The 13,976-nt window shown below is 47.4% G+C and overlaps 1 protein-coding gene across 3 annotated transcripts in view; it reads right to left on the minus strand.

Annotated features, from left to right (window-relative positions):
• Nucleotides 1-13,976, minus strand: part of Clcn6 (Cl-/H+ antiporter 6) — a 31,673-nt gene that overhangs the window by 8,027 nt on the left and 9,670 nt on the right. For all 3 annotated transcript variants that reach the window (XM_090335806.1, XM_090335807.1, XM_090335808.1), the window contains exons 3-13: nucleotides 10,904-10,969; nucleotides 10,543-10,608; nucleotides 7,711-7,777; nucleotides 4,988-5,094; nucleotides 4,323-4,449; nucleotides 3,341-3,408; nucleotides 2,482-2,540; nucleotides 1,663-1,795; nucleotides 1,060-1,173; nucleotides 626-792; nucleotides 48-174 (exon numbers count right to left, since the gene is read on the minus strand). In XM_090335806.1, the coding sequence (XP_090191932.1) occupies nucleotides 48-174; nucleotides 626-792; nucleotides 1,060-1,173; nucleotides 1,663-1,795; nucleotides 2,482-2,540; nucleotides 3,341-3,408; nucleotides 4,323-4,449; nucleotides 4,988-5,094; nucleotides 7,711-7,777; nucleotides 10,543-10,608; nucleotides 10,904-10,969 (1,101 nt within the window). The remainder of the gene's footprint in view (nucleotides 1-47; nucleotides 175-625; nucleotides 793-1,059; nucleotides 1,174-1,662; nucleotides 1,796-2,481; nucleotides 2,541-3,340; nucleotides 3,409-4,322; nucleotides 4,450-4,987; nucleotides 5,095-7,710; nucleotides 7,778-10,542; nucleotides 10,609-10,903; nucleotides 10,970-13,976) is intronic.

A 13,976-nucleotide genomic window follows, 5' to 3' on the forward strand; every position in this document is an offset into this window, starting at 1 on the left:
CAGCAGGTTCTGGTGGAGGGTGAAGACAGAGGGCATGTCAGCGCTACCTGGAGCTGGACGGAGCCATTGCCCATTTGACCCGCAGAGGACATTTCTCGGCATTCTCCTAATACCATTGAGGCCACGAACACCACTGTGGTGGTTACCAGGGACACCAAGAGGCTCTCCAAGACTCTAGGAAGCAGAGCACAGCTGTCACAACCCATCACGACACTTGGCCCAGAAACAGGAAATCCATCCTGCGCCCCCTCCCCACAGGGATTCCCAGCAGCCCCCATCAGTCCATACTGGCTGCATTATGGCTGCATCCCAAGAATCCACAGTTCAAAATGGCAGTCAAGCAAGCGGTGACTGCATCTACAGCCTCTCCCCAAGGAATTAACCAGCCTTCACAGAACACTGGCAAGAGTGGCTGCAGAAGGGCCAAGCTGACCCTCCCAACTTGATCCTACTGCCACCACGAGGTCACAAGAGGTAGGAGTCAACCCACAACTTCAAGTGCAGGTTAGGCCTCACGGCCTGTCTGGCCAGCAGGTAGATATGGGGGCCTCTGTTCATTGTTGGGGCGATAGGAGCTGTCTCCCAGGGAGCCACAGCAGGCTGGGGGAGGCAACTGCGCAGATACCTGACGAGCTTAGGTTTCGGGTGCACATTTCGCATCCGGTACTTTGCAAGCCTCTTGTTCAGACAGTTGAACGCGGCTCCCAGGAGACCCCCAATGACCCCCATCACGATGAAGAAACCCAAATCCAGAGCTGTCCAGAGGTGACATTTTTTATCAGAGTCAGAGCACTGAGAGAGGGGAGGAAGGAGAGAGAAAAACCAGAGTGGCTATGAGAAGAGGAAGGGACAGAGAGAAGAAGAAGCAAGAGTGGGGCTGCCTTCCCTCCTCAGAGAGCTGAGGCCAGGCCAGAATCCTGCCCACACCAAGCATAGTACACGTGGTGACACTAGAGGACAGATGGCATCCCTACAGCTGCACCTGGCCCTCTGGCCCCGTCTGGCCTTCATATAAGCACCTATTTCATGGGTCAGACAAGGAAGAAAAGACAGGTATACCTTAAACTCGCCGAAGCTCAGTAATCCAGGGAGCTGGAAGGAGCCCCAACTTCCAAACTGAATCCCAGAACGAAAGAAGTTGAGGGTGAAGGTGGCAGACATAGAGCAAAAGAGCTGGAGACGGTGACAAAAACAGGGACAACTGTGATGAGTGCACCTCTCCACTGAAGCTCGGTCCCACAGCCCCACCTGAGGCCTGTGGGCTGGGATGGGGAGGTGCCCACCCAGTGACGACCTGGGGAGACATCTGGAAACAGGCCCCGAGATAGCCTCACCCCTGTAGCCTCCCACAAGAACCCTTTGTTGAGCAGATACTGCGCCAAGAGGAAGGAGAGGCACAAAGGAGAACACTGCTCAAGGTGGATAGGTTCGAGTCCTGACCCTAGATGATGGCCACTTCGTGCTTTGGTCAGATGATTCAGAGGACAGTGGCCATTTGCTATGCAGTAGGCCCTGCTGACACGAAAGAATAGAAGCCACAGTGTGGAGGCTCAGGCTGCGACCGCAGACAAACTCATCCTCCAGCCTCACCAGAATGATGCTTGAATGTACTCAGATACCCAGGGGAGTTCTGGGGTATGGTTCCCTCCACTGTCTCCTCACCACTTTCCATGTGAGTCCTTGGTTCCAGAAGGATGAGCCCTCCTCCAGACTAAACAACGTGCCTCCAATGGGTGCCCCAAAAGCTGCAGCCACCCCAGCAGCTGCCCCAGCTGAGACAAAGTCTCGCTTGTCTCTGAGGAAAGAAGAGAGAGATGGTTTGTCCATGCAAGCACAGAAAGCTGAACTCTGAGAATTGTGGTTCAAAGCCAGTTTAGGTAGAAAAGGCATGTGAGACTCTTATCTCCACTTAACCAGCAAAAATCCATTACTACAGCTGTGTTTCAAGTGGTAAAGTGACAGCCCTGAACAAAGAAGCTAAGGGACTCAGGCCGGCTGAGTTCAAGCCCTAGGATTGGCACTGGCTCTCTCTCTCTCTCACACACTCACAAACACATGCACACGTACATGCAACCATGTTTCCAGCTTGGTATGTTCATCTGCCAGCAAGTGTGAGTGCCACCTGCTGCAGGGGCTCCTCTCAGTCAGGCTAGAGCATTCACTGAGTCTGGCTGGACATGAATGACTTTTGTATAAAAACCAATTCCAGTTACAGTATTTTACCTTGTTATCTGATATATTGTATATATGTTTATTTGGTTATTCGAAATAGGATAAGGAAGGGGAGAAAACGAGATGAGGGGCGGGGGTGGGGGGAGGGAAATGAGGACCAAGACATGAGAAAGGGTATCAATGCATGTGAAGTCATGCACCTTCTATATATAATGTGAATATAATGTAACCCTTCTATTAGTTACAATAAGAAAGTATATGAAAAAACCAAACCAAACCAAACCAAACCAATTCCTCGTGTTTCCATACCTGTCACTTCGGAAATAGGGGAAGTTAAACTGGATCTTCCGCAAGGAGATGCTCTGAAACTAAAACAACAAAAAAAAGAAAAACACAACAAAATCAGAGTGGGCCCACCAGGATGGAAGCTGTAGGACCCATTATGGGGGTGCTACAAGAAGCAAGTGTCCAGAACAGCAACTAGAAGAGAAGGACGTTACCTTTTGTTTTCTGCCCTCAAATTTCTAAGCCTTTCAGAGATTGCATTTTGTGCAAAGTCAACAAGAAAGAAAAAGGGGAAAGAGCTGAGCAAAGAAATGGGAGGAGCCAAATCTGCTGCACAACATGGAATTAGTCCATTCAGGGGTGTTGGGAGGGAAGGCCCGTGACCAATTTGGCTCTGCCCCAAGAGCCACTCCCTAATCGGTCCCACCATCCTCGTCTCATGTCTGCCTCCCACCTGGCACTTGACTTGCAGTGATATCAAGAGAGACGGAAGAACCTTCTTTCCTACGCCTCAACAACCACAGTAACAATCCACATGGACTTGAACTTGCAGCCCAGAACCTGGGAAAGCCTTCCGATAGGAAGTTCTGATGCCCCAAGGAGGTTGCTCAGCCTCTTGGAGCCCCAGTTCCTTCCCCTAAGACTGCGTGGCTGTAAGGAGTAGGATTGATCTGCACTGGATTTGGCACACAGGCCGCGTCCTAGAGGCAGCTGTTACATAGACACTATGTGGAATGTCATAGCTTTTCTCCTCCTTAGATTTGGCAGGGCCTTGGTACCCAAGTTCCACAGGCACCCCAAGTGATGTCTGTGGGGTGAACTCACATTGGGTAGCACCTGATGGCCTTTTCCAGGCTGGCTCTGGAGGCCCAGCAGTCCTTACCTGAGGAAGGCCAGCTCCTACCACAGCTCCGCTATGAATCATGGGGCCTTCCTTCCCCACAAAGAGCCCTGGGAAAGGTGAGAGAGAAGCAGTCAGAACCAAGGGCCTTCGGCTCGGGAGACACTTGCTTCAAAACACTGGCAACTAGAGCAATAAGGCAAGAGAGGGCATCAAAGGGATCCACATAGGGAAAGAAGAAATTAAACTATCCCTATTCGTAGATGACATGATCCTATACCTGAACCACCCAATAAACTCCACTCCCAAACTCTTAGAACTAATAAACCACTTTAGCAAAGTGGCAGGATACAAAATCAACATTCCAAAGTTAGTAGCCTTTCTGTACACCAACAATACACAAACAGAAGGAGAAATCAAGAAAATTATCCCATTTGCAATAGCCACCCCCAAAGAATAAAATATTTAGGAATTAACCTAACCAAGGGTGTAAAGGAATTATTTAATGAAAACTATAAAAGCCAAAAGAAAGAAATTAAAGAGGATACCAGTAAATGAAAAGATATCCCATGCTTATGGATAGGGGGAAAAGACATTGTAAAAATGGCCATACTACCAAAATTGATATACAATTTCAATGCAATCCCCATCAAAATCCCAAGGATATTCTTTACTGAACTAGAGGAAGTAATCCAAAATTTCATATGGAACAAAAAAGGACCTAGAATAGCCAAAGCAATTCTAGGCAAAAAGAAAAATGCAGGAGGTATTACTATGCCAGGTTGCAGACTCAACCTTAGAACCATAATAATAAAAACAAACAAAAAAAAAGCTATAGGACAATGTCCAGGCTCAAAGGTCAAGGCTTGCAAGTGACAAAACAAAAATCCTATAGTCTCAAAGGGTGGACGTCTTCTTCAGGCTGGCTCTTCAATCCAAATGGATATCGGCTTACACACAAAATGCTGGTTCTTCCTCCCTCCCCCTGGTCCATGTGGCAGTAAGAGGAGAAAGACTCACTCACCTCCAGCCACACTGAACAACACTCCCAGGACTTTGCAGAGCAGGGTCCGGAGCCGGACGATTCCTGGCACCTTCACACCATTCAGGTAGCACTTGATCTCAGGTATCCCGGAACCTGCTGCCACCGGCTGTGAGGACGGGAGTGCGGCGTCAGTTCACATCCAGCACTTACCCTCCAGGGGCTGAACAGCTGGGCAGGAGAGCCCACCACCTTCATCCGCTCCACTGGCTTCAACCACAGGGGGACAGGGGCAGGTGCATTTCTGACATTTCCCTGGTGAGTCTGGCAGCCTGGCATCATCTATGGGCATTCCAATCATCTTTGTGGCACCCACCTCCAGAGACTGTCATTTGCTGCTGCTGGTGCTGGGGTTTGAATGGGAGGGGGGTGCTCCTATTTGTGAGGCCGGCGCTTTACTGCTGAGCCACCCCCCCAGTCCTGACTTATGCGCTTTTAAAAAAGGTTTTCCAGCTGGTTCCAAGATGTTGCTGGAGTTGAGAACCGCCACCCCGATCTTGAACCTCAGCATAGTTTATCATTTTTTCTTCCAAATACATGTCCGAGTGAACCACAGGGCACATTTGTAGAGCCCACTGCTTCCTGACACTGCGAGAGCCTAAGTGCAAGACTCCAGAACCTCACCAGCAAGCAGCAAGCCCTCTCACCTCAATCAGGACAAGAAGGCTTGCCAAGAAGACAAAGGTCAAGTTAAAACCCAAGAGTTCGAGGAGGGACAGGGCGAGGCAGCCTTTCTGGCTACATTCTTCCACCGCTGCAGAATGTGGTTAAGGAAACTGGGTTCTCAAGCACACTCACCCCAATGGCAGGGAGCAGAGGCGCTGCCCGTCTCCTAAGTCCTCCCCTCCAGTCATCAATGTGTTGAGAAGGTGCCGAACATGCGACTTACAGCAAGTACTTCAAAATTATGGAACACCATAAACATCACAAAAAAGTAATGAACGTGAACATGGGTACAACCTGGCTTCACAAATCTCAACATGCCCGTGTGCTCCAGGTAGTTTAACAACAACAACAAAACCACTTCATCCATGTTCTGGTGGTTCCCACCTATACTCCTAACTACTCAGGAAACTGAGATCTGAGGATCACAGTTCAAAGCCAGCCTGAGCAGGAAAGTCTGTGTGAGACCCTCACCTCCAATTAATGACCAAAAAGGCTGGAGGTGGAACTGTGTGGCTCAAAGTGTTGAGTGCTAACTTTGAGTGAAAAAGCTTGGACAGTGCCCAGGCCTCGAGTTCAAGCTCAGGGACCAGCAAACAAACCAACCCTGAAAGAATCACATCCCCAAGCCTGAAATGACTGTGAGCCTCCATGCGTGTGTCCATCCAGCTCACACGTGATCTGCAGACTTGCTCTTTCCCTCTTCCTCAACATGAGAGTCATCATTCTTATATCCACAGCTTTGCCTCCTTTATTTTAACCTCTACAAAATTATATAGTATGAACACTCCATAATTTTCCCACTCCCCAACTTGATCATTTCAACATTTTGTTGCTACAAAGCCTTAAAGAACAGCTCTGGGCATGTGCGGGGACGCTCTCTGCAAGAATCTACGAGTCAGACGAATGTGCCCCTCCTGACTCTTCTGCTTGCAGCTCACCAGCCATGCTGCTTCCTCCCCTAAGACCTCAGGGCTCTGCTTACTTTTTTTTTTTTTTTTTTTTTCCTGGCTGGTACTGAGGTTTGAAGTCATGGCTTCTCACTTGCTTGGCTTGTCTGCTCGGCTCACCCGCCATCACTCAGGCCCCATCTCTAGCCTGGAATTTTGCTGGTCTATGAGGAGCCTCATAGACTTTCCTGCCGACCCTTAAAGGGCAATCCTCCAAATTTCAGCCGTGTGAGTAGCTAGGATTACAAGCATGAGGCACTGACACCTGCCATGAAAATTTTCCTAGTGTACTGTTTTAAGTTTTTATTTATTATTACATTATTTTTGTTGTTGTTGTTGGTGGTGGTGGCCATGAGGCTTGAACCCAGGGCCTGTGTGCTGTCCCTGCACTTTTTCACTCAAGGCTAGCGCTCTACCAATTTGAGCCACAAGACCACTTTTGGTTTTCTGAAACTTACTTACCTGGAGATAAGAGTCTCTTGGACTTTCCTGCCTGGGCTGGCTTTGAACTGTGATCTTCAGATCTCAGTCTCCTGAGTAGCTAGGATTACAGGTATAAGCCACCAGCACAAGCCACTGGACCCCAGCTTATAGTATTAATTTTTATGTTTTTGCCATTGTTGTAGGTATGCTTTCCATTAAATTTTGGAGACTAATTATTTGCCGGTTGAATACATAAAAAATAAAGCCAGGCTCATTTTTGTAATCCTAGCTACTCAGGAGGCTAAGGTTTAAGAATTGTGGTTCAACACTAGCTTGGGCAGAATAATCTATGTCTTTTATCTCCAATTAACCACCAAAGAAAGAATGCAGAATTTTGTCTCAAGTAAGTAGAGCATTAGCTTTGAGCAAAACAGCTCAGGAACACTGCTCAGGCTGAGTTAAAGCCCTGGACCAGCATGTACACGTGTACACACACACACACACACACACACACACACACACACACACACACACACACACACACACACACACACACTCTCTCTCTCTCTCAGGCTTAGTTTAAGCACCGGACCAACACACATATCTCTTCCAGGCTGTAGATTTTTTTTTTCATTTTGTCTATGTTGTTTGTTTCTCTGTGGTTGTTTTGGTTCTGGGTTTGTCTTTATAAGTGGAGCATTTACACTGGAATGGTCAAATTTTGTTTTTTTCCGCTTTATAGCTTGAACATTCTTCTTTTTCTTTTTCTTTTTGGCCAGTCCTGGGCTTGAGCTCAAGGCCTGAGCACTGTCCTTGGACTTTCTCAAGGCTAGAGCTCTACCACTTGAGCCTCAGCTCCACTTCTGGCTTTTTTCTATGTATGTGGTACCGAGGAATTGAACCTGGGTCTTCGTGCATGCTAGGCAAGTACTCTACCACTAGGCCAAACTCCCAGCCCTTGAACATTCTTCTTTTTATTTTTTTTTGTGGGTTATGGGGCTCAAATTCTGGACTTTGCCCTGAGCTCTTCAGCTCAAGGCTAGCACTCTACCCCTAGAGCCATAGCCCTACTTCCCATTTTCTAGTGATTAATTGGAGATAAGAGTCTCACACTCTTTAGTGCCCAGCTGGCTTTGAACTGCGATCCTCAGATCTCAGGCTCCTGAGTAGCTAAGATCACAGGTGTGAGCCACCAGGCCCGGTTTATAGCTTGAGCATTCTATACTGTTAAGAACAAGCAGTTCTGCTATCATGCATCCTGTCAAATTCACTCCTAGACAAGAGGATCCCTGCACTTCCCGGTCCAGGAACCCCAGGAACCATGAAAAGGATACATGACTGGACCACTCCGAATTTGAGTTGGGTGAAGAGTCGCACAAAAAAGTCCACAAAGAGACCCACCTGCAAGAGCAAGGAGCTGTCACAGCCTCATCCAAGTGCAGCCCTGAGCTTCCATCCTGGAACGTGTCACCTTAGTTCAGTGTACTGCAGTGGCTGTTAAGCTACCCACCAGCAACTCATGGTGGATTAACTTTCTGTTAAGCCACTCTGATTTTCATGAGATCCTGCTGCAGCCTGGCCCCAGAAGCCCCCTCTACAATACAAGAGTGGGGCACAGCGAGGTGCAGTGAGCAAAGAGAAACAGTGGAAAAAATGCCGAGAAAGAGTGAAGCAGCCGTAACATCAAATTGTGGGGGAACCACTGTGCAATTGGCAAAGATGGTTTCAAAAGAATAGCCGAAATGTCCCTAGGGATGCCTCGCTGCGTAAGCACTTAGCTTAGAATACTAAAAGACACCGGGTGCCAGTGGCTCATGCCTGTCATCTTAGCAACTCAGAAGGCCAAGATGTGAGGACTGCAGTTCCAGCCAGCCCCGGGAGGAAGTCTGTGAGACTCTTATCTCCAATTAACCTCTAAAAAGACAGAATGGAATTGTGGCTCCATTGGCAGGGTGCTAGCATCAAGTGAAAAAGCTAAGTTCAAGACCTGGTATTAGCACAAAACAAAATTAAATTGAAAAGGAAGAACACACACGAAGGCATAAGTTCTTGCAGGTTTAGGTTAGCATTTTGTACTTTCCATGTTATTGCTGGGATTTAGAACCATCCTCTGTGTGGAGGAAATGAATCCTGTTCTACTCCTCCACTGGTGTTTACCAGTAGAGTGAGGGACACCAGACAACCTTCACATTCTGTGGTGACAGGATCAAAGACTTCTTGCCTTTGACTCTGACCCTCTTCAAGCCAATGCCTTGAGGCTTTTTAACACAGTAGGAGGAGGTGGTACCAGATCAAAGTTAAGAATCAGCAGCTAAAGCTGATCTGTTGGCAGATCAAAGGTAAGGCTCAGTAGGTAAAGGTCAGGAGGAACTGGCTGCTCCATAAAAAAGGTCTGCCTTCTTAGCCTTGAGGACAGGAGAGGGAGACAAGTTGCCAGCAAAAGTAATGGCAGTTCCAAAGAGCTGGTGTGACAGTCTCAGAAAGACTCACTTCTACACAGCTGGGCTAATTTGCAACAAGAAACATAAACAGAAAAATAGGTATTTGGGGGATTGTGTTTGTTTTGCAGTGCTGGGAATGGAACCCAAGACCTTGTGTGTGCTAGGCAAGTGCTCTTACTACCTTGTGAAAAACATCCCAGCTTGAACATGTAGATTTTGACAAAATAATTAGACCAACCCAGCCTCCTCCTCTGCCAGATGGTGCTGACGGAATGTCAGTGAAAGACAACTTTGGAACCTCTATCAGAAGTGATCTGTGACTTTATGCCATGAAAATGGAAATTGTGGTAGGCCCTTGGGGCAGTCCTGTATTACCTGTTTACACCTAGACACAGCAGGTATATCGTGGAGATTAAGGACTAGACTGTGGCCAGTCCTAGAGGAAGGTGCTGTGCAGACTGTAGCTCAAGCAGGTAGCTGCTCTTTCTAGCCCCAAGCTGATGGAATCCCAGTGATCCGTCTGACTACAGCTTTGTCCACTTCTCTTTTCAGGGTTAAGTTGTTCGGGCTGCAGTGAGGCTCCCAGATGTTTTGCTATCACTGCCTTCGGTCCACCTTCCCCCTCTGTGAGCCTGAAGGAACCCTGGGCATGCTGGCATATCCCTCACCCCATCATAGCCTTACAGAGAGGCTATCAAGCAGCAGGGAAGGGCCAGGACAGCGTGACCTCGTTAGGTTACCTACTGGACAGATATGCTATCTCACTTAACAGGTGTACATGGATTTTTATTTTTTCCAGTACTGAGGAACTGGGGATCTTAGGCTTGTGAGGTAAATACTCTATAACCTGAGCCATGCTTTAAGCCCTTTTTTGCTTTGTTTTTTCTTTCTTTTTTCCAGTCCTGAAGTTTGAACTAATCTCCTGCGTGCTGTCTCTGAGCTTCTTTTGCTCAAGACTAGCACTCTACCATTTGAACTACAGTGCCACTTCCAGCTTTTCCTGTATGTGTGGTACTGAGGAATCGAACCCAGGGTTTCATGCATGCTAGGCAAGCACTCTACCACTAAGCCACAATCCCAGCACTGCTTTTGTTATTTTTTTAAATAGGGCCTTCCTTTCTACCCAGGACTGGCCAGGACTACAAGCTTCCTATTTATGCTTCTCACAGATAGCATGACAGGTAAGCATTACCACATCCATCTTTTTATTGGGTGAGGTGGAGTCTCGTGCGCTTTTTTCCAGGCTGCCCTGGAACCATGGTCCTCTTGTTCTTAGCCTCCTAGTAGATAGACTTAGTCACAAGCTACCACATTCAGCTTAATCAAGTGATAAGAAGTAAGTCGGGAGCAGACTCTTAGGCACTGAAAGAGCCCAGAGTTGAATGAGTCACTCAGTTTGCAAAGCAAAAGAAAAAAGCTGAAAAGCAGCATAAAACGCTGCTCAAGTGCAGAAAGCTAACTCAACAAATTCCAGGCCCTGAGTTTAATCCCTAGTGACATTACCAAAAAAACCCACAGAACAATAACAACAAAAAAACTTTAATTTTCAAACAGAAAAAGAAGGCCAAGGTTACTAATTTTAAAAGAACAAGGGAAGAAGAAAAGACGGTCTTAGTATGGCAATGCTACTAGAACGGTAAAGTGATGAGTGACCACTCACTGTGCAGGCCAGGCCCTTCCCTGACCCCTGATCTCTACTCCCCTCCCCCACGTCCCTCTGCTCACCAGTCCCGTGCACACGCCGATGGCCAGCACAGTCATCCACTTCACAGCCTCGTGCCTGCGCCCCTTCTGTCACAGGGAAGGGGTGAGTCCATGCATGGTGGGGAAGGAACAGACAGACAAAGCGCTCATGGTCAGACTCCTGAAAGCATGGTAAGGACGATGCCTGACCACAGGGGCCTCGCCATGCAAGACGGGGAACCCGGGGGCTGGGCTGGGCGCTCTGACAGTGGGCGCCCTGGTGGGCAGGGCGGTCTGGGGAAACGTTAATCTGGTGAAAAGGTCTACAGGTAAGGCTGTGCATGTGATGAGAGAAGGGGCTGCGAGGACCCCTTGGTCCAGAGGTCAGCTCGCTGGACCTCACCTTGTTATCCATGGTTTCCAGCACCTCCAGGTAAGGGTCGTTGATACAGCGGTCGTAGTCCAGACTCTGAAAGTAGACAAGGGAGAAAAATGTCACCTCATGGAAGAAGAATGAACCAAACTAAAAAAGAGGACTAAGCTGTAGACCCCTGCAGCACTCCAGGAGCAGTCAAGTTTCAAATACCTGTTAGGCCTCTCAAGCCAAAGACCCATCTTGAGAGGAGTGTGACCCCCAAGCCTGAGGAGTGAATTCAGCTGTATGAACTCTTCATGCTCTAGAGTTTTGCTGCCAATACTAGGGCTTGAACTCAGGGATTGAGTACTGGTCCATGAGTTTTTTTTGTTTTTTTGTCATGGGACCTGAACTCTGGGCCTGGGTGCCGTCCTTAAGCTCTTCAGCTCAAGGCTACTGCACTAACCCTTGAGCCACGGCACTACTTCCAGTTTTCTGGTGATTAAGTGAAGGTAAGAGTCTCAAGGATTTTTAGTGCCTGGGCTGGCTTTGAACTGCAATCCTCAGATCTCAACCTCCTGAATAGCTAGGATTACAGGCCTGAGCCACTATGCCCAGTTTCCTGAGCTTTCTTGCTCGAGGTTAGCTCTCTACATTAGAGCCACAGCTCCATTTCCAGCTTTTTGCTGATAGTTGGAGATGAGGCGCATGGACTTTCCTGCTGCAGAGGCTGGCTTTGAACTGCCATCCTCAGATCTCAGCCTCCTAAGTAGCCAGGATTATAGGCTTGAGCCATTGGCATCTGGCACAAGGAGACTTATTATTATTATTTGTGTGTGTGTGTGTGTGTGTATGTGAGTCATGGGGCTTGAACTCTGGGCCTGGGTGCTGTCCCTGAGCTCTTCAGCTCAAGGCTACCATCCTACCCCTTAAGCCACAGCGCTACTTCCTGTTTCCTAGAAGTTAATTGGAGAGAAGGGTCTCTTGGTCTTTAGTGTTCCAGCTGGCTTTGAACAGCCACCCTCAGATCTCAGCCTCCTGATATTTAGTTTTTGTTTTTGCCAGTTCTGGGCTTTGAACTTGGGGCCTGACCACTATCCTTGGGCTTTCTCAAGGCTAGTGTTCTACCACTTGAGAAACAGCACCACTTCTGACTTTTTTCTATATATGTGGTACTAAGGAATTGAACCTGGGTTTTTGTGAATGCTAGACAAACACTTTTACCACTAGGCTAAACTCTTGACCAAGGAGACTATTTTTATTTATATTTTTTACATTTAGATTTTAATTTTTGGTGAGGCTTAGAACTTGAACTCAGGGCCTGGGCACCAGTCCTGAGCTTTTTCGTTCAAGGCTAGCACTGTGAGCCACAGTGCCACTTCCAGCTTTTCTGGTGATTAACTAGAGGTAAGATAAAGTCTCACTGACTTTCCTGCCTGAGCTGGCTTTGAATGGTGATCCTCAGATCTCAATCTTCTGAGCAGCTAGGATCTCAGGCATGAACTACCAGCACCCAGCAGGTGTAAACTTCTGGTCCAGATGGACCCTACAACTTCTACAGCTGCTTCAGAACTCAGGCATCTTGCAAGCCATGTGCTGTGGGCCACAGATGCTTCGAGAAATAATTCTGAGGGAATATTTGTATTTCTGTGTCTTGTAAGAGAACACCCATATGTCAGTAAGGACAGATGGCCTGCCACAGGCTCTTTCCTTCTCTTAAGCAGCTCTTACTGCCACATCATTATTGAGTAAGCTGGACACCGGCCTGGTGGCCACAGTCTCAGGTAACAGTTTAAGTCAGACACACACAGTCATGACATGTGACACTTCAGCACATATATGATAACTAGGAGCAAATTCAAATGAATCCTTGATAAGAGCTCTCAAGTAGCGGAATAGGTGATAAGTGATGTTAATGATCAAACATTTAACCAGCAACAAACAAAATATTTACCATAAGTCTAGAGGAACAGATATGGAAAGTATTCCCAATTTATCAAGCAAAAAAGCCATAGTGGTAGAGTGCTTGCTGGGCATACATGAAGCCCTGGGTTCAATTCCTCGGTACCACATACACAGAAAAAGCCAGAAGTGGCGCTGTGGCTTAAGTGGCAGAGCACTAGCCTTGAATAAAAAAAGGTATCTAAGGATAGTGCCCAGTCCCTGAGTTCAAACCCCTAGGACCAGCAAAAAAAACAAAAAAAGCCAGACCAAGCATTGTATGATACCATGCCATTCTGATTAAACATAATTAAGATTTGTATATCAGTATACATTGGAGCATCAGAGAGTATGTTCATAGCATGCTCTTTAATAATTATTGTTTATTGGAAGGGGGCTTATAATCCTAGCTATTCAGGAGGTTGATATCTAAGGATCCTGATTCAAAGCAGGAAAGTCCATGAGAATAGACCATTATCTCCAATAATTTACCAAAAAAATAGTAAGTGGAGTGATGACTCAAGTGGTAGGGTGCTAGCCTGGAGCAACAGAAGCTCAGGGACAGTGCCTAGGCTCCAAGTTCAAGCCCCAAGAAAGAAAATAAATAATACAATAAATTAAAATTAGCTTTTTTTTTTTGGTCTATAGCTAGGATTAGAAAAGCACGAGCCACTGGTTCCAGGCCACACACACTTCTGAACTCAGGGTCTCACACTTACGGAGTAAGTGGTTTACTCCTTGAGCTACACTCTCCATAGCCCCCCTTTAAAAAATCAATTTAGGGGCCGGGAGTTTGGCCTAGTGGTAAGAGTGCTTGCCTAGCATGTACAAAGACCCAGGTTCAATTCCTCGGTAGGTACCACATACATAGAAAAAGCTGAAGTGGTGCTGTGGCTCAAGTGGCAGAGTGCTAGCCTTGAGAAAAGTACAGTGCTCAGGCCCTGGGTTCACACACCACAACTTGCAAAATAAAAAAAAAAAAAATCAATTCAGTGCTATCACATTCTAAGAACAAACAAGGGAGCATGGCCTAGTGGTAGAGTGCTTGCCTAGCACGCCCACGCACAAAGCCCTGGGTTTGATTCCCTGGTACCACATAAACAGAAAAGGCCAGAAGTGGCTCTGTACCTCAAGTGGAAGAGCACTAGCCTTGAGAAAGCCCAAGGATAGTGCCCAGGCA

Source organism: Megascapheus bottae, chromosome 6 (assembly GCF_031878675.1).
Source record: "Megascapheus bottae isolate mThoBot1 chromosome 6, mThoBot2.hap1, whole genome shotgun sequence".
NCBI lineage: Eukaryota > Metazoa > Chordata > Mammalia > Rodentia > Geomyidae > Megascapheus > Megascapheus bottae.